The 20153-nt window shown below is 40.4% G+C and overlaps 1 protein-coding gene across 1 annotated transcript in view; it reads right to left on the bottom strand.

Annotated features, from left to right (window-relative positions):
• Positions 1-14839, bottom strand: part of palm1b (paralemmin 1b) — a gene marked incomplete at its 5' end in the record, with an annotated part of 28562 nt that extends 13723 nt beyond the window's left edge. The window contains 2 exons of the mRNA XM_055038432.1: positions 331-373; positions 14523-14839. Of these exons, the coding sequence (XP_054894407.1) occupies positions 331-373; positions 14523-14839 (360 nt within the window). The remainder of the gene's footprint in view (positions 1-330; positions 374-14522) is intronic.
• Between the last annotated feature and the right edge of the window lie 5314 nt (positions 14840-20153).

Raw genomic sequence — 20153 nt, forward strand, 5'->3', positions numbered from 1 at the left:
CTTGATTTTATTAATTTAAAAAAAACTGCATTTCTGATCTGTATTATTATTATTTTTGTTTGTTTTGTTTTAACACAACAGAAAGAAACAGACATTGAACAGCTGAGTAAGATACCAGGAGTTAGGCAGCAAAAAAAAAAAAAGGAGTGAGCTGTATCTACACCATTAGCTTTGGATGCCTACTAATGGGTGGAGAAGATGGGCTCTAAAAGGTTGAGTCATTAAGCCATCCTACCAGACCTGGACAGGCAGCAATGATTAGTTGTCTCTACAGCCGTCAGTATGGACAGGCAGTGTGTTCGTGTGTGTCTGCATGTGGATATAGCTTACAGCGATGACCTGGAGTCTCTCCTCTTGTGACACCTCCGCCATCCTGAGAAAAGAGAGAGACAGAGAGAGAGAGAAAAAAATAGAGTTAGCAGCAGATATTTGGAGCCCCAAATATCTGTGACTGTCAAGATTACATTTCGCGCCCTTTGGTGAGCAGTTCTCTTCCAGAGGAGCGTTCGCCCAACGAACCTGCACTTTCCAACGACTTCCCAGTCGTTGGAAAGCGAAATATTTGGTCTATTTGGCACTAAGGCAGTGTCTCTTTCCTGTCAGGGTGAGACAGGGTAGGCAATGCTAATGTGGAATCATGGCGCTGCTGGAGATTCCTGCTCTAATGGGTTCCAGACCAGAGATCCAGGATGGAGGATGGACGGAAGCAAGATTTAAAGCCAGAGTGGAATGACTGTGACTGTTGCCCTACTGAGATGGGACGCTGAGCGATAGTAATAGTCATAATAAGTCTCCACTAAAGGCTCATGTTATGATTATACAAATGACAGGTCAGGAATGGCTTTTAAATGTGTTACTTCCTTTGCAAGAGGGCTTTCAAATAACAAAAAAAAAAAAAAAGCACACGACAACAACACTGGTAATTCAGACCAGCCACATTAAAAAAACTAAAGAAACACCACTTTGGATATGAATGTAAGAAGCAAAATAATTGTTTGCATATCAAATAGTAATTTCTAAAACTCCTGAAAGGTTGGATCTTATATTGCTCTTTGCTCAATAAAGCATGACTTTAAAAGGAACTCTAAACCATAGAAACTGGAAATATAATTATAATTTATAAGGTAAAGATCTAGATTCTCTAAGGAATACACAGAGCAATCCCAAAGCTCTACTAGGATTGCTCACATGCCATATTTTGCATATCCCAAAGGTTGCCGTTAGTAACAGGTGTTTACAGTTACTAATGCTAAATAATGTTATGTCAGTTCTGCATTCATATTGTTTTCTAAACAAATAATCGTGAAACCCTATCTCACACAGTGTGACAACGCCTCTTTTACTAAATCGAATACAGGGCCAGGCAAACTATTTTGAATTTTATAAATGATTTAGTTCCTGGAGAGAAACGGGAATTTGCCGAAATAGGTATCAGCAAGTCGAAAAAGATCAGAAAGCTCAGATCAGTGCATCTCTAAATAAGAAGTGAAAACAAAGTATTAATCAGCCAAGCGTGTTGCATAAGAGAGAAGACACAATCAGTTCATTTTACTGGACAACCTCTACTGAAACCACCCTCTCTCTCTTGCTGAGAGGTGTGTCTGCTGAATGGGACACTGTGAGTGGAATGTATGCAAAGCATGCCTATATTTATCCCGCTAAACATGAGATTTGGTATCTGCCAAAAATATCCATTGACATTTCTTTAGTTACAAACCAGATAAGTTTATGGTTTTTTTTGTCAGCAGAAGAGCAGAACGGCACGTTTATGAATGGAATACTATTAAATCCTTGTAATTTTATTCAAAATAAAATACCGCCTGTAAGTTATGTGATTGTTCAGAGAGTAAAACTGCTTAAACTTCTTTAAGAAAAAGAAATAGCAAATTTGCACTTATAAGTTGATAAACTGGAACTGCAAATATTTCAAATTGGTTACATTAGTCTTCATATTCTCAAACATAGCTTCATCAAAGCTAAAGATAATCACCTCATGAAGAGATACTTAAGATTAAAGCCATGAAAAAACACCCCTGTAGAGCACAACTTAAATGTGGAAATCAATGTAGCCCAGTGATGGGGATGGTTAACAAGTCTAATTTACTGAGTCGGTGTCAAATTATCAATAGCTGCAACCTCAGGAAAAGATATTGAGTTCTCCCACTCTGTTTGGAGGCTCTCTCTCTTGCTTGAGAAAGAAAAAAAAAAAAAACTGGGAAAACTATTTTGAGATTGTGTAAATGATAGCTTTTTGCACAGATTGGAGGCAATTCTTGCAACACAAAGAAATGTTTTCATTGCTGAGGAAGGGAAGCTTTAGTTTCCCTCCCTTCTTCGAATCAAACTCTCTCAAACAAGCAACAACGGAACGACTCTGCACGACTCCGATCACCTAAACCGACATGCTTCGGTGCAAAACACGTGCTGAAGTGGTGTCACCGCTCCTGTTGGGTGGCAAGACTCCCACTGACACGGTGCGAATTAGCTGCCACTAATTCACGGAGCTTATTATGAAGGCTGAAAACACACAGACTCAACAGCTCTTGAGTCGGCCCGGGTGTGAGCTGGAGTCTTTTGAACCTCGAGGACTGCAGCGGTCTCAAACATGCGGGTTCTAGGACTCTTCACACTCCTGTACAGCAATCATATGAGTGACCCCAACAAACAGACTGTTTTTCCATCAAGCCACATCAGCATCACATGGAGATGCTTTGGAAAAAAACAAAAAAGAAAAGAGAGAGAGAGAGAGAGAGAACCGCAATCATCTGATCAACCCCTCAAGCACACACACAAACACAGTCATGTTATACTTCCTGGATTTTCTTTTCTCTTTTTCTCATTTGACCTGTCAAGCCAATCAAGCAAAATCAGGAGGAATGAAAGAACAAGTGAGAAAGGCATGTGGAAATTCTCCACATAGAGAAAATGTTTGACATGATTGACCAGAACTGTAAAAAAATAAAATAACCTAGAACTAATGCTACAAATATTTATCGCCTATCCGTTATTATTATTAGAACTAAAGTCAGTGTTAACTCTGAAGAATTTTTTGCATGCCCAAAAAAATCACACTAAAGTTTTCAAGTAATGTTCCAGACCATTAAAAAAAAAAAAAGCCTGCTTCTGAAATAATAAATAGGCTCACTGGTAGTTGTCAGAAAAACAGCCTGTGAATTGTCCTCCCATTGCCTACACGTGTCCCCTTGTAATGGACCTGCTGCATGGAAGTCCTGTTTGAAATTATACCCACATCTTTGGTTGTTCTGCTAACTTTGGCACGCTGCATACAGAAACTGGTGCACAGAAGCTGCACACTACATTGATCGACATGGACCGTCATTGATTTTAGCCTGGGGTCATCAGGCATGCAGCCGGCGGATGCTAACATTCACAGCTCATTATGATAATTTCCTTAACCATTAAGAATGCAGGATCACAGTATTGATGATTTTATTACACACGTTTCAGCTGAATACGGCTATGCTTATGATATTGTTAACGACTAATTTTCTGTGAATTAGTGAATGAACAAGCATCACAAAGAAGAAACTGATGGACAGTGTATAGTTGACAGTAAGTTAGGTTCAAAAACAGGTTTGTGTTAGACCGGCAAATCCAGAAACTGAGAATTTACTCTGAAGGTAGGAGTTCCTATTTAGTGCGCATTATAAAACACAACACAACTTAGAGGGTGATTTTGGCCTGATTTTAGTTGATTGTTTCCATTTTGTTTTAAACAAAATTCAAGATTCAGTAGCGCTTCTCCCAGCTCCATAACTGATGTGACAAATTTAAAAAAGCATTCCAAAGAAACTTGGTGGATCTTGACATAAAAAAATGCAGGCTCGTGTTCTGGTGCCCCTTAAACTACACACACTGAGGGAAAAGCTTCGTGGCATCGTTAGGAGAGTAATTACATTTGTCACTGTAAAAGGAAGACAACGAGGGAGGCAGGAAGTCACTTACAGACAGGGTACAATGACACATTGAATCACATAAATGTAAGTGATCCAAAATGTCGATCAAGAAAAAGCTGGAAACGGATGTGATCTTTAACAGCCAGTGGGGGTTAGAACATATGTTTCTGGCAGTATGACAAAGCAGGTGTGTAACAGCCCAAGCCGGTAAAACACTGTCGTCCCTTGCTTTCTGTTGGGTGCTCTGCAGTCGTAGCGTTTCCTGGAACACATTAACTGGCTGCAAAGTGCACCATCATGTTTTCTAACCACATTTTGCTCATAATGCTCTGGCTCCAGTATACACTTTTGCTCTGTGCAACTCCACTGAATCCCCTCAAAGAAATTAACTTAGTTCCTAAGAAGCTACATAAATAATAATTTAGTCAAAATTGCTGTAATCCAATTGCATGTAAGCAGTCATAAAGAGCAGTAATCCAGGACAGATATTACTTTTAAAGTCTGACTGATTATTTTAATAATACTGTCACTGATTATGAACATTATGCAGATCTGAAGACAAATAAGCTGTACAGTTTACAGATGCAATGTTTTCTAACAGGAACTGGCAGGGTACATAATAATGGCAATTTTCCCTACAACTGCTATTGTTTTCCTACAATATTAATAACCAACATATTTTATTTCATGTGACAGAAACATCTTGGTTTTAAGCATAATTGTTTGCTTTTTTAAAAGAAAGCTGATTATTAGAGTTGTTTTGACACAGAAGCACCGCATCAATTATGAACGTAAGACAGTCTGAGTGCATAAAGGTCAGCAAGAACATGGCGCACCAACATGAGACCACTCACATCGTCGGACATCTGCCTCTGTTTCACGCATAATTGTCTTTAGTGACACATTACAGCAGTAGTCTTAATCACAAATTCCTTATTTATGTCGTTTCCTGGCATCTGTTGATTATCAGTGAGTAAAAGCCTTATATTAAAATGCCTGAGCTGATTTGATATCATTTTACAACTACTTCTTCAAACAAAGTCACATGCATATGTTCAGTCTGATTGAGAGATCCAGGGAATGTTCAAGTCTTGCGCGTAAAATAAATAATAATAATAATAAAAGTGGATTTTGTGCTCTGTGATGTGTTCAAACATGAATGCTGCAGGTTCAAATAACTGCATAGTAGCACTCTAAAGGGTGAACGCTTTCAATAAAGAACCACTGACTTAAAGTTGCTGACAAGCTGCTGAAAAGTATCAATAATGTTTTTGTCTCCCAAGTGAGACTGAAGCTGATTGTGGCGGAGCAGAGAATTTTTAATTCGTGCTGGTGGTTTGGAAACTTTACAGGCCAGATTTGTTACCTGCGTTGTCGGAATTATTATCGGACATTCAGAGGGTAGAAAACAAAATTTAGCAAAATTGCTGTAATTCCAATTGCATGTAAGCAGCCATGAAGCCCCTACAACTATTCACTGTCCCAATTTAGGTGTCAAATACTTTGAAATTACTTTCAGGCCCTTATAAACAAGAATGATTTTATATTGGAAACTTGAAAAAAAATTGTATCTAATGGTAATGAGTTCATAAAAAACCTAATCCAAAACAATTACGCAATAGCCTTGGAAGAAAAATAATAAAATTAAACCGCATTAAATTATAACAGGCAGGAATAACTCCATCTTACGTCATGGCAACATTAAGCTGAACTGAGCTACATATTTTTATGCCTTTAATCAATTCATAACCAAATGCACCATTACAAACCAATTAAAATTGGCAAGATTGTTCAGCTGTTCTCATGGAGCAGCTCCCTTTCACAGAAAACACTTCAACTAATGAGAGTTTTAAAACTCTCATTTTAAAAACAGCTTTTAATGATCCCACTTATGATATGTCTGAAGATAAACACCTTTAAACTATTTCCATAAATTAATTTGTTCCATCGAAGCAGCGAAGAGGCGTTCATTTGAGTGCAAACTCTTGGCTGCGGGAACCTTTTAACAGATTCAGTCTCAAAACCAGTCTGATGAAAGGGCAGTAATCCAGGACAGATATTACTTTTAAAGTCTGACTGATTATTTTAATATTCCGGGCCTGGATTAAAAAAAGATCAGGTACTCTGAGAGAGGAAGCTAATCTCAAATCACTTCACACTCTCATTATTGAAGTGGCACTTCTTTCTCCTCACTGCTGTTCACGTCGCCGACTTCCTTCCTTCACGCCACAAGAGGACACACACAACAATATCTGTGTCTTTTTTTCCCCTCCAGCCAACGTCTTGTTGGCTGGAGGGGACAAGAGGCCAAACACCCAGACCGTGACCTCGTCGCCACCGCACATGCACACTCGGCAGCCTCCTCTCTGAGGGACAACACAAACTGTGCCAAACGTAAACACTGCGGTGCCAATAAAAACCAAAGGAAGTCCGCTGAAGTCACATGTTAAGTCTTCCAAGGTCAGAGGGTAAAACTAGTTCCCTTCTTTTGGGTCAGCAGTAAATAACAGCTCTGCCATTGCGGCATTTCAGAGGAGGACAGCCCTGGGCGACATCCATGTCGAAAGCACAAATGAAGCACTGTTTAACATGCACGTCGTGAGGACAAATGGGAAACCACGCGCTGATTGAGAAATGCAGGGTGGAGTTGTGACGAGGGGTGGTGGGATCAAGATGAGTGAAAAGCACTTTTAACGTCTTACTTTGCCAACTCTATATTGCAATACAGCGCCTGGTATTTTGTTGCATCAATATGACCTCTACTAATTTCTTGGGAAATCAAAAGACACGCCATGAAGAGTTCATATCTTTTACGCAATTGGTTAAGTCACAAAGAACTCTCATTTTACTTTCTCTGACTAGGCTATCCTTGTTTTTCTTGCAATCAAAATTTCAGGAATAACTGCTTCATAAGACTCCCCCACCACAACTATAACCAATTGTTGTCAGCTTTTGACTCAATTGGGTTAAAACTGATGTGGATCAATGCTCTGATGATTTCAGATCAAGTTTTGTCAAATTAGTAGATAGATGTCATGCTTTATTGGGTGTATAAAAAAAAAACACAACACAATATCCTCAGAGTTTCAGTTTGAGCGACTCAAACTGAAAATGCTGTATTTTTAGATCTACATTTATCACAACACCTTAAAGATGGCCGCTGTACTCGCTGACAAATAGCTTCTTTGTTAGATTTAGATAATTTTCAAACAACGGCAAGACCTGGTAAACCACAAAAACGTACCATCGTCTTTTTTATGAGCCGTACTTATAGTTTAGGTAAACATTGTGGTGGGTCTGGCTGTCTTCTACTACAGGGAGAAGACCGGCATTCCCCTGACTTTCATTACTTGATACAGAAAATACCAGTAAGAATAAATAAAGATAGAAAAACAATAACAAGAGATGAACAACAAAATGTGTCTGCTATGCATGTGTCTTGCATGCGTGTGTGCTTAAGTGTGTACAGAATTGGAGGAAAATGCTGCCTGCAGAAAACCGGTAATCAGTGTCACAAAGGGGTTAGGAGGCTGATATCACCACAATACTCATTTCAGGAAGTTGCCTCTCACATTCACAGTCATGGACATAACTTGCAGCAGTGCAGGGGACACTGTCGGCAACGACAACCGACGTTTCTACCTGCTGCCATCCCAAAACCAGCGACCACAATGTCAGATCCAGACTTCATTGAGTGTCCACAACTGGTCCCTGGAACAGCCCAGGCTATAAATATTGCTCACATTTTCAATTCCATTGCATGAAAGAATACCTGCACTTAGTGTGCACTGTTGATTCACAACTAGCAGGCAAAGCCATTTGCCTCACCCAGTATACATTTACTGCAAAATATGAATGTTGTTCAAATGAAGGAAATCAATTACTTGAATTGTAAAATCACTTAGGTTAATATCTGCTAATATTGAGCTGTATTGTATGTATAGGAATATTATCAGTCTTACAAGATGTTTAAAATCTACTAAAACCACCGTTTCACTCTACCTCTTAGCTTCCCATTGGTCTTGGGATTTATATAGTATCACAGGTAAGACGACATTGACACCTTGTAAGATTTTGAAATCAGTTTTCAAAAATATACGGAATATTTCTTAGCTCCACTTTTCCCCGGCGTAAACTTAAAAAGCACTCAACTTGTGACCTATTCAGAGATTTATTGCTGAGCCAACGCTCATTACTCTGGTAACGTAGAAAAAAATCCAACATGGTTCTTTTTAACATGTGATTAAAGGTCTGACTTGTTCACTCCCCTTTGGCCCGTGCTTATGTTGTTACAAAACAGTGCAAATGGGCCCTTTGCATTCAAAGAATGGCTCTTAGATTTATCTCTACAGAATAAAGCAAAGCTTTTTCTCTGAGCTACGCCATTGTGAGGATTTATGTCAGTGTAGAGTAAGGAGTGGGATATTGTTAACAGAGGATATGGATGTATAAGAAACTTGAACCAGGTGTACACAATTATGAGACGACCTGATACAAGTGAATGCACCATTCACTGGTTGAAATCGGTCTACCTGTGATCAGAATGTAAAATGGTAAAATATTGCACGCCTTTGGTTGTTCATATTGTAACCAAACAAAAAAACTACTGTTTGCAGTCTGTGAAGACACCCAGTGACAAGTTCTTTGACGCAACCTTTCTTTAAAATAGTAAAATCTAGATTTCTTTAAAAAAATTATTTTTAAAAATTCTTTCATTTAGCTTTGATTTCACCAGGAATAATTTTTGTGAGTGGCAAAAACAGCTGACCGGTCTCCAAATATTTTATTCTAAGTAATAAGTTAGTGTAATTCTTGTAGAAAAGATCTTCAATCTTCAGAGAGCTAACCACAAACAGGGTCTTGCATGTTTGTTGAAAACAGTCGGAAGCTTCGAGTCTTGTGAAATATTTGCAAGAAATTTCGGCGAAATAAAAGATGAATATCTTGTGTGGAACTTGACATTTTCTATTTTAACACAATTTTAGATCTGTTAGTGAAATTCTTGCCCAAAACAATTAAAAGAGCTTTCAGCCAAACAAATTTGTCTCATTCTTGAATTGCAGCCAGGTACCCAACAAACACCACAACAAGGGCTAAAAATGATTGCTTTGATTAAACAAAGGCTCCAAAGTGCATATCGTTTTACAAACAGTATAGTTCTTAAAAAGAAAATCAGAATTGAGCCAAAAGATTAGACAAGTCCAGTTGCAGGAAAATGTCAGAAACAATCTCATAGAAGAATTTGGTGGTGACAGCAGTAGGAGTTCGCCCTGCAATCGGTGGATTGCCGCTTGGTTTCCTGGTTCGTCTGACTTTGTCATTTGTGTCCCTGGAAAAGACACTTCATCTGCCTCGCCTGCAGGTGTTGGCGTTAAGGGATGATGGTGCAAAATTGCAGCCTCCATTCTGTCTGACTGCTCCATGACAGCTGTAGCTACAATCTAGTAGCTTGTCATCATCAGCATGCCTCTTGGTCATATTATTACACCTCACAATTATCAACATCTGCAAGTCCATCAAAAAAAAAATAAATAAAAATAAAACAACTCAACCGTCATCTCAGGATACTAGGGTAGGATAATGGGTTTTAATTATTGACTTGTACCATCGTCTCAATGCAACGGCCATTGAAAAAACTTTAGAACCAACATGACCCGCTGACACCAGAACTTTTATCCTCACAGACAACCTATTTTCATAGTACGTTGTCTCCTGCATTCTCATACTTGCTCTCTGCCTCTCAGGTTAGTCAGCATCTTTTATACATCCGTGAGACAATGGAGTTGCATTACTGGAGCAGCATCTCATTTCAATGTTAATGCAGGAACCATTAAGCCTAATATGTGCCTTCCCTTATGGCAACCTCCCAATCCCCACTTAAAACTCTAAGAACAGCGAGCGATTGTTTATAGAGAGCTTGTTTGTCTCGTATCTCCCCAGCAAACCTCTTCTGGGATTTAACAAAAACAATTATAAAGAAAACAAAAACTATCACATTCACAAGAGATTTAAATTTATTCACAGTCTTCTTTTCAGGTTCAGGTCCTTAACGGCAAATACAAATATGTTTGTACCCCGTTTGCCATATATCAATAGAGCTTTTGAAGTAATCTTTGTAAATACTATGCTGATCGTCATATGAGAATGTGGGTGTGCGCGTGGTTTGACTAGCGGACACAAGAGTCTCTCTTTCTCCTGAACACACGCATGAGCACAACGTGCACAAACACACTCGGCCGAGGATGTTTCCCTCAGAGATTAAAGCGACTTAATGGCTTAAAATGACAGTTAACGAGAAGACAGATGATCTGTAGGGAAGCAAGTGAAAATAATAAAAAACAAATCCCCTCCTACTTTAGCCGTCATGACAATGCAGTAGGCAGAGGGAGGGCAGGGGGGAGACTAGTTAAAGCGAGTGAGAAAAAGTGACTATCCAGGAGAAAATGAAGAAACAGATTATTAAGAAGTGAGTAAAATTACATGGAGGATGAGAGGGCAAGATGGAGAGCAGTGCATTATCTATTAATATCTGATGCATCTCCAATCCGAGCACAGTGTTGCTCTTTATAACATACACTGGATTATTGTTCTGAAGAAAACTTTAAAGTCTTTGTCATGCTTGCCGTTCTTTAACACTTTCAGTCTGATGAATTAGTTTTAAAACTGCTGTATTGTTGACAGCAGGGTCAGTGAGTGGAGCCAACTGGGTCTGTGGGTGGTTCTCTGTACTCCAGTTATGTAGCCATCCCAGCAGCTAATACCATGCACAATCAACCCAACTGATTAAATGCCACTTTTAAGGGGGCTATTGGGGACACCTTGATGACACAAAGTTAGCCTCATTTTACCTTCAGATCTTCCTTTGTTCTTGGAATATATTTGAACGTGGAAATGAAAGCCTTACTCTACGGGATGTAACTCCCATGACACTGAAAAACATTGGATTAACAATGAACATATGGTTGTGTTCAAGATACCAAAATGAGAGGATTTTACCTTTGTGACATGGTATATTATTCCATTAGAAATTGAGTACAATGTGGCCATGAAATAATGGAAATGAGGAGTAGCAATACTCATTCATGTACTTCACTTGAGCAATACTTAAGTGAAGTACGTGAGTACTTCACTTGATCAAGTATGGATCCACACCGTACTTCGCAATTGAGACTCTCAGACCAGGCAACGTTTTTCCGTCCTAGTATTGTTAGGCTTGTGTGAGTTGCATCCCCAGTTTCCTGTTTTCAGCTTAAAGGAGAGTTACCCAATGTGGTCATCTGCTGCTGTAGCCCACCGGTTTCAAGGTTCAACATGGCTCCTATTCTATTTTGTTTTTACTCTACCATCTCTGAGATTATTTTCAGTTTGAAATTAATCTCAGACATCAACAAAGCATCTTCACCGAAGATATTTCTCCTTTTTGGAGCCTTCTTTGTAAACCAAAGAAAGTTCCTATGTGTTCATATAGCAGTCTTATAAAGCACTAATGGCCACACTGCATCCAGTTATTTAAATTCTCCTTTCGTCTTAACCATGTTTGCTTCCATGTAACAAGTTGATAAGCCATTTTGCTTTAAAGAGCCACTAAATAGCGATCTAATAAATTGCCAGGTGAGTGTATGTTGAGTTGAAAAGACACTGAACAAATAGTGGTGGAGGAGGTGTTGAGTTATTGCATCTGAGCATAGTACTCCAGCTGTAATTTTACAGACAAATGACAGTGAGGAGAGTCAAAAGGCTACTTGAAGAGTCCTGACTATGTTGGTCACTTTGAGTCATCCAGGTGCGGATTTAAAGAGGTAAACTATCGGTTTCCATGTTAGCTAAACGCAACCAACTTCTGCTAAAATTAGCATAGAAATGATGGCAATGTAGAACGGAGCTGGTAGATCAAAACATTGACACCTAAAATGTAGGTAAAAAGAATTTCTATCCCACAGAAGAAGTAATGGAGACATTTCTTTAAAATTAAGAAGCTTGAGTGCTGAAAACATAATTCATCAAACTGAAAACAGTGGCAATAACCTCAAAGTTTACAGAGAAATTGTTTACCAAAGGTCTTTAGTTTAGACCTAACTCATTCTTACAGATTTTTTTTATTTTTTCCTCTGACAGCCCATAAATATGAGCGAGTGACCTTCCGGTTACCAGCCCATTTCCCCAAATCTAAATTGATGGAAACAGAGCCGTCCAATTACTGTGCCTGGCAGGTCAGGAGGCAGCCATCAGCACCGAAAACACACACAATCCATACATGCTTGACTTATTTGTTCAACTTTGCAGCCTACTGCCTACAACTCACTCACAAAGCTGCACATGGAGGCACACGGAGACAGAAATGTGACTGCCCATAGTCGTGACGCCAGATGATGACTGGGTGAACAAGACAAGTGCTGTCAGCTCTACAGTGAGTTGCTGACAAAACACAGAGCAGCCCCCACCGGATATAGAGCTCCCCCCAAAGCGCAGACTGACCGAGGCATTTTAGGGACCTAACGTGTCTGGCTCATACAATAAAATGACAACAGAGAACAAACACAGCAGGAACAGGCCTAGTGTAGTTACTTTGCTTGGTAAGATTGCCCTAAAACAGCACAGAAACACAGCAAATAGATAAGATATAAATGCGTAGAAAAGTTTAACGTAGGGATATGAAATAGCACAACTGCAAATCGACTACTAACTGGCTATCCACCTAAACCAAAAACTTGACAATGAGAGCTTTAATCAGAAAAGCAGCCAAGAGACCTGTGATAACTCTGGAGGGCCAACGGAGATCACTGGCTCAAGTGGGAGAATCTGTCAACATGACAACAACATTGAATTATTTCCTTTTTGTTAGAGTAGTAAGAAAAAGGCCACTGTTGGAGCAAAGACACAGAAAGTGTTTAAAGGTTGCACGGGGCACCGCAAACACGAGGAAGAAGGTGTTGTGTTCAGATGAGAGCAAAATATTACTTTTTGGCCAACATGTTAATCTAAACAAATCACTCCTATGCTGACACTTTGTGGTGGCAACATCATGCTACGGTACGGCGCATCGATAGCATGGCCAAGTAAGCTAGTCATCTTTGACAGGAAAACGGATGGAGTGTATTTTCAGGGCATTTCTGGAATAAAACATGTTACGTGCTTCTTTTACCAGCTTGACAATGACGACTATAAACATACAACCAGACGGACAATGAAATAGTTTAGACGAAAGTATATTTATGTGGAAACATCCATCCATCCATCATTCCATTATCTAACCTGCTTATCCTTGTGGGTTTGCGAGGGGGGCTGTTCCCTATCTCCAGCAGTCAACGGGTGAGAGGCGGGGAATGCCCTGGACAGGCCTTCATGTAAACATTCAGGCCTAGATTCAACTGAGCATTGAATCTTGAAATTTGAGATCCAAAGAAGGGTTTTGGCTTATCTGGCGGAACTGTAGTGTCTACACTACAGTAGACATGCAAGTTATTCTGGTGTTATAGTGATATTTGGGAAAGTGCCTTTTACTGCAAAGTGAAGTTGACATCTTTCTGGCATCATTAGAACGCAAACAAGCATTGATGTATTTCGCAGGACGTGAAGTAGAATAAGGCATGTCCAGGACCTAGAAATGTTCTGGGTGTGTTATGTGTACAGACAATGTACTTGTCAACAAAGAGTTAGTTCACAACACAGAGAACTCCAGGGTGAGAGACAATAGGTAAGGACCAAAGGGAGGAAAAAAAAAAATCTGCTTTGTCTGGTTTGGCTTCTACCTGCTGGGATCAAACACGGCTAAACAAGAACAGAGTGAAATTAATGGGAGTGACAATGTTCTGTTCGGTGACAGGAAAAGACACAGGCACGAGTCTACGTGCCGTTCAGAGCAGGATGGCGGAGGCAGCCTGCGCGCTCTGAAGATGCTCAGCATCACAGCTCCCCGTTCCGCCAGAGAGTGGAAATTCCGGACAGGAGTATGTAATGACCAAGGTTTCATCAGCTCGTGTGGGAGCGCGCCATGTTGGAGCGCGAGGACGGCTCGCGTCGCATCGCAACACACGCACAGGAGACATCCCGCTTCTCCTCTCTCCTCCATCCACAGCCTGCTACCGGTCAGCCTCTCTCCTCCGCGCCGCGACGGCCGTACACGGCCGGCCGGCTGGCGCCACGGGAGCGTTTACAAACAGAGACACCCAGACACACTCCTCTTTTCTCTCACAAGCGGATCGATATGACATGACGGATCATCCGTGTAAACATGCCTTCCCGTTACACCTGTCGTGCCGTCTTGTGCTTCCAAGACACGCAGCAAAACACGGTTGGAATGTGACATAAATCCTCCTCGTATCTGCTGCTGAATTGTGGAATCATTTATCCCAGGAGGATGCAGCCTCTCTCGGGATAGACCTTGAATGCGTTCGGCCGCGTCCGAGATGTTTACATGGCCCAAAAGGCCACACACACACACGCGCGCGCCGCCAATATGTTTTGTATTTTCAGCCTTCCATCCACCTTCCACCGCTGTCATCCAAGACTGTCCCAACCCACTGATGCTGCCGCACAAGCTACCGAAAACAGGTCACAGGAACAAAAATAAAAAAAAAGAGTAAAAAAAAAAAAATCTGGACTTACTCAGTTGCAGATCCCTTTGCCTTCCCGCTGCAGACGTCTTCCAAACTCGCTGTTTTTTTGTATTTTTTTTTATTATTATTTATTTCTGGATTCAGAATGACCAAACACCCCCCCTCTCTCTCTCTCTCCTCCTCCTCCTCCTCCTTCTCCTCCTTTATTTTTTTCCCTCTTATAGCTGAGGTGACGCGGCAGGCAGCTCGCGCGCGCAGCCTGACGTTATAATGAGAACCCGACGGCTTCGTCTCGTGCGAAACCAGTCGCGCGGTGGACTCGGGAATCTCATGGGCGATAGGGCGTCGTCGGGAGCAGGTTGTGGTTTAGCTTCAGCCAAGAGGAAGAGAGAGAGAAAGAGAGAGAGAGGGAGAGAGAGAGGCAGACAGAGTGTGAGTGGTATGTGAAGGGGAGCGCAGAGGGGGGAAAGGATACGCCTCCCTGCCGTGGGGAGATAAAGGGGACCCTGGCCGCGCACGTTGATTGAGATACGGTTCCCCCTCTGCTAACGAGAACCATTGGTGTCATTCAGTCCTTATCATGTGACGCAAGGAACCGAGGCTGTGTGCTTCGGGGCTGTTTCACACCGCGCGTCAAAACACACACCACGTCCTTCTTGCATTTCGGAGAAGGCGCCATTCTTCCGTGTTTTCCTGTCCCGCCTCCCCATCTAGCGGCGGCGTTAGGCTCTGCCCCAAGACTCAACCGGGGGTTTCTTTTCTGCTACGTTAGCAAAGGCCATGCTTCGTGTGTGAGGTGTTCACAGACTTTAAGGTGAAGCCACTCGCTCGCTCGTGGATCCGCTATTTTCACTGCTCGCGTCACGACATTGCGTCCTAAATAATACCAGCTGGCTATAATTATTCTCACCTCTGCATCCCGGTATTGTCCAAAACATGTTGCACCTGCACCAAGCGTACAGCAGGTGGTGGTAGAGATCTAAATAGCTTTCATGGCCGCATTAAGTTTCCACGTATAAATGCCGAGAGCTGGCCAGATCTGGAAAACTGTATGAAACTTTAACTTCAACAGGAGGAAATGCTTTTAAAATAGATTTAGAAGAATTTTCTAAACACCAAAGAAGTGCATTAGGACTGATTTATATGTCTATAAAACGTCTAACGTTTTGTAAACACCTTTAAAATGTTTTTTTTTCTTTGTATATTACTACACCTACTGAGCTCCATATTGTTGACACATAGCAAGACAGAAAATATGTGGGACAAGATATATAATTATGCAGCCAAGAGATATTTTGCACTTATGACATAATTCCATACGTGTTCATGCAAAAATTGTGATGCTTTTGGTGAGAATTTAAAATGTATGCAGTCATTAAAAAAAAAATAATAATAATAAAAAAAATAATAAAAAACATTAAATGTGTAGGTGTGTAGGTAATACACCCATGAGGCCTACCCGGAGCAGCCACATTTATACTGAGACTAAATTACACAAAAGTGGAACTTATTTACTAATTTGATTTCTTCTAAACATATTTTGTGGAATTTCCTTTTATTTAGGGATAAAGGAATTAGCTAAAGTGCAACTTAAGCCGTAACCCACTATAAATACTAACTCATTTATTTAAAAAAAAATTCCATTTTAATTCCAGTTTCCGAGTTCTGACTTTGTGTTGGTCCATCACACAATATCCCTATAGATTATAGTAAAATTTTGTGTTGTGTGTTTTTTAAAAAAAAGGAACTGAAAAAGGGGTGTGGATACCACTGCAGCACTGAGTGTCTGAGTGAAGATGTGAGGCCGAGCTCTGATTTTCTGTTTCCCCTCCATATTTTAGGGAAGTTGTGAGTTTTAAAGTGGTATCAGATCTTAGTTTAGCATGTGGGTGTTCAGGGAATCCTGGAAGAATGTAAAAGTGGGTGAGAGCCAGCCAGGGAGAATACGAAGAAACGAAATCATACTGAAAGAGAGAAAAAAAAAAACCCACCAGCCTCACTGTCTGCTGCTCACTTCACGCACATCCATCCTTCTCTCCCCTCAAGCAATTTTCCATGTGTGTGTAGATCACACGACTGCATGTAGGAAGAGGATTTGGAGGAGGCACAGCACTCCTGATGGTGTGCATGTGCGTGTCTCTCTTAACATCATGATAAATACTGGTGACAGATGAGGGTCAGCCGTGTTTGGTTACTAAAAACCCTCCCCAAAATGTTTTTTGTTGTTGTTTCTCCTTGAGAAACACAATGCACCGACTCTACCTCAATTTGACAACGCCGAGGGACTGTAAAGAGACAAACCGTCTTGAGTTTGTACGTGATCTGCAACCAAAAGCAGTTGGGCGAGTGTCGTTACGCGTAAATGTATGCAAACAAGCCCATGTGTGTGTGTGTTTACGTGCGCCGTGGTTTGTGTGTTTGTGACTTTGGAGCCCTGGAGGCCAGCTCAGCACTTGGCTTCTTATCTCCCTCTCAGAACCCTGGTCGTGAATAAACATCTCCGGAATAAATATTTCCCAAAGTGAAAATAAACCGAGTGGAATTTGGAGGAGGCTGCAGAAAATCCACATCGGAGGAGGAGGAAGAGGAGTGGAGGTTGTGGAAGACGTGAATGGATGAGAAACTGAAATACTGAGGGAGGCAGCTGAGAGGCAGATAGAGGCTTCAGGGTGTTCCTCGTTTCCACGCACATGACCAAAAACAACCCCCCCCAAAAAAAATTCTACAAATTATTCATTTATTTTTCTATACTTTCATCTTTTTTTTATTTGCCTTGAGTTTCTCAATCTAACTCCATCCCTGTCCTTTTCAAAATGCCAGTTGTGTGTCTGTGGGCTACTGTAGATTGTTTTGCATTCTCCTGCGCTCTTGTGCCAGTGTGCGAGGGCGTTTGCAGGAGCTGAAGAGTTCTGTTTTTTTTGGTTACTTTGCTGTTGCTCCCACATTTAACGAGCTATTTCGTACAGTTCAAACCTATTTTAACCTGTTTCATGTGCTTTAGTGTATTTTATTTGGATTTTACGTAACAGACTAATGAAGAGCAGCACATGCTATTGTGGGGTCAAAAGAAAGCGATACAGGGCATCATCTTGTATGACCTGTTTACTGCGGTAAGAGCTGCAAGTCTTTTGGGGGTATCTTTTTAGCATCGTTGCACATACGCACTGAAGCTGTGACAGTGCCACAGATTCTCAAAAATGTACATAACTACGCTTTGACTGGGACACTATCAAATAACTGCATGCATTGGTCCAAAACGATGCTGCTATTTTTTCTTTCTTTTAAATCGTCAAGTTAAAAGTATTCACAGTCCACAATATGCCACTTTTTTAAGTTTTTTGCGGCATGATTGTGATTTTCACCATAACACTCTTTTATAATTCCCAGATTTATGCGAAGGGGCGACTAATAGTCGTGCTACCCACAGATTCATTAGCTGCAGATCTCTTCAGTCTCCTCCCTGACTGAATTTCATATGGTGATATCAAAGTTAAAGGTGCCAAAATCAAGTGAACATTATTATTTTCAGACTTTTACTCGTGTAAAGCCTGTCTTCATTTAGTTTTTCTTGAAAATTCTGCACTACTAGTGTTATTCCATTACAATTAATCCTAATAAATTAAAGAGAGTTTGTGGTATTAATTTGTCAAAACATGAGAAGGGGCCCTGAATAGTTTTACAAGACACTGTGTGTCTAACCGAAAAGAAATGCACTGCACAAGCACATAAAACATGTTTCTTTCACTATCTATTTTGCTTCATCCCAATTTCCTTTTTTTATTTACTGCATCACTTGCTATTTTTCTCCAAGGCAACAGAAAACTACCGACGAAGCAGACATACACACAGATGCACACCAGTCTGTTGCTGCCATGAATCTTCAGCACTATAATGATGGTCATGCCATGGAAATGTGTGAGAGGAAGTTTTTCTGTTCCCCACTCCAACCAGATAAACAGGCGGTATCATGGAATTACACACCTACAGTCCCTCTCCAGTCGTTTCATCTGCTCCCACACACAGATTGAGACAACGTGTTTGTGTTTAGAGGCTGTATGCTTTAATTTTTTAAAAAATTTTTTATTGAACTCGTGTATGCGCCTTGAGAAAAAAAAAAAAAAAAAAAAACCTTTCGTGGTTCCGGATCAGGCTGGCATCAGATGTAACAATGTGTTAATCGGCGCCTGTTGTTCAGATCAGCAAGAGCTGCGGTGAAGCCACTGATCCAGTTCTGGGCTCAGTTTGACGCCCCGGTCGAGCGACAGCTCTTTTATCTCCCCTCATGAAGTCACTGAAAGCTAAGAAAACCAATCTCTCCTTTTTCTTTCTTTTCTCCAAGCTGCTTAGATGGTTGCAGAATGCAGGTACGCAAATTCATGTTGAAAATCTGCTTCTGTACTGTTGGAATGGGCCGTGCAAGACAGAATTTGATGAGAGATGTCGTTGCACGATGCAAATCACAAAACGTGTTAAAAACATTCATCAGTGTTGAGGATTTGCTGGAAAACGCCTCTTTCATTTTTCGGCTTCAGCAAAAGTACGTGTGAGGTAATGACAACCTAAGTTTATTAGACATGGGAAGACAATATGCAATCGAAAGAAATGTTCCTATTTTTTTTTTCTCAGTTAGCACAGTTAAGACTTATTTCAGTATAGGGATGGCTATTTATTCAAAAATACATGTTGATAAAATGTCTCAAAAGACTCAATAAGTTTATGGCGGTACGACTCTGAACAAGTTAGCCATGATCTGGCCTAGTTAGTACCAGGAGCTTTTAACCCCAAAATATGTATCAATAAAAATAAAAACAGTTAGTATACAGATCAACATTCTGTACCTAAAAAGTGGTCGGTCCCTTGGATGTTTTTACCCTTTTTATTGCTTTTACAAATCAATCATGATTAACAAATTTAAGCTTTTTTGACATAAAAATGAACAAAAAAAAATCTGTCAAAGTGAAAATGGATTTTGACAAAGTAATGACAACAAAATGAAAATGTGTATCAGAAAATATGTGAGCGCGTAAATATTCACATCCTTTAAAGTGACTAAGCCAGTTCAACAAAGGTTCAATCAACTGGTGCTATTAGTCTCACAATGAGTGGAATAGAGATAATTTGATTGAAGTATAAAGACTGTGGTGTTTTGAAGGTCCAAAATTAATCATGAGTTGATGATATTCAAAATAATCCTGTTCTTGAATGTGGAGAAATAAGCATAATTATTAAGACAGGTCTTTAGCTGCACTTAGAGTAATATTTAGACAGTGATACATTACAGACATGATATTTCTCCATATAATCTTCTGTAAATTGTGAGATTTATTCAATATTAAAGTTCTCCAGTAAAGCTCCTTCTCTGCCTTGAGAGTCCAGTTGCTAAAACGTTAATGGCATGTGGGATTCTTGCTTCTGATAGAAAAAAAAAAATTATTACTAAATCATGACAAAACACTGGTTGACTTATGGATATGAAAGTCGTGTAAATGTACTGATAGTTCAATGCACAAAATATAACAACATGCAAAATACCTGGGCACCCAGCTCCAAATTACATGCAAATCTCCAGATCAGTGTTTAAATATGTGGGTGTTTGTAATTGCAGTCGGGTGAACGTGAGCTGTTGTGCAAAAAGCTCTCTGAGTGGGCAGTATGATTAGAAAATCGCTGTATATTTAGG

Source organism: Poeciliopsis prolifica, unplaced genomic scaffold (assembly GCF_027474105.1).
Source record: "Poeciliopsis prolifica strain line A6 unplaced genomic scaffold, Auburn_PproV2 SCAFFOLD013, whole genome shotgun sequence".
NCBI lineage: Eukaryota > Metazoa > Chordata > Actinopteri > Cyprinodontiformes > Poeciliidae > Poeciliopsis > Poeciliopsis prolifica.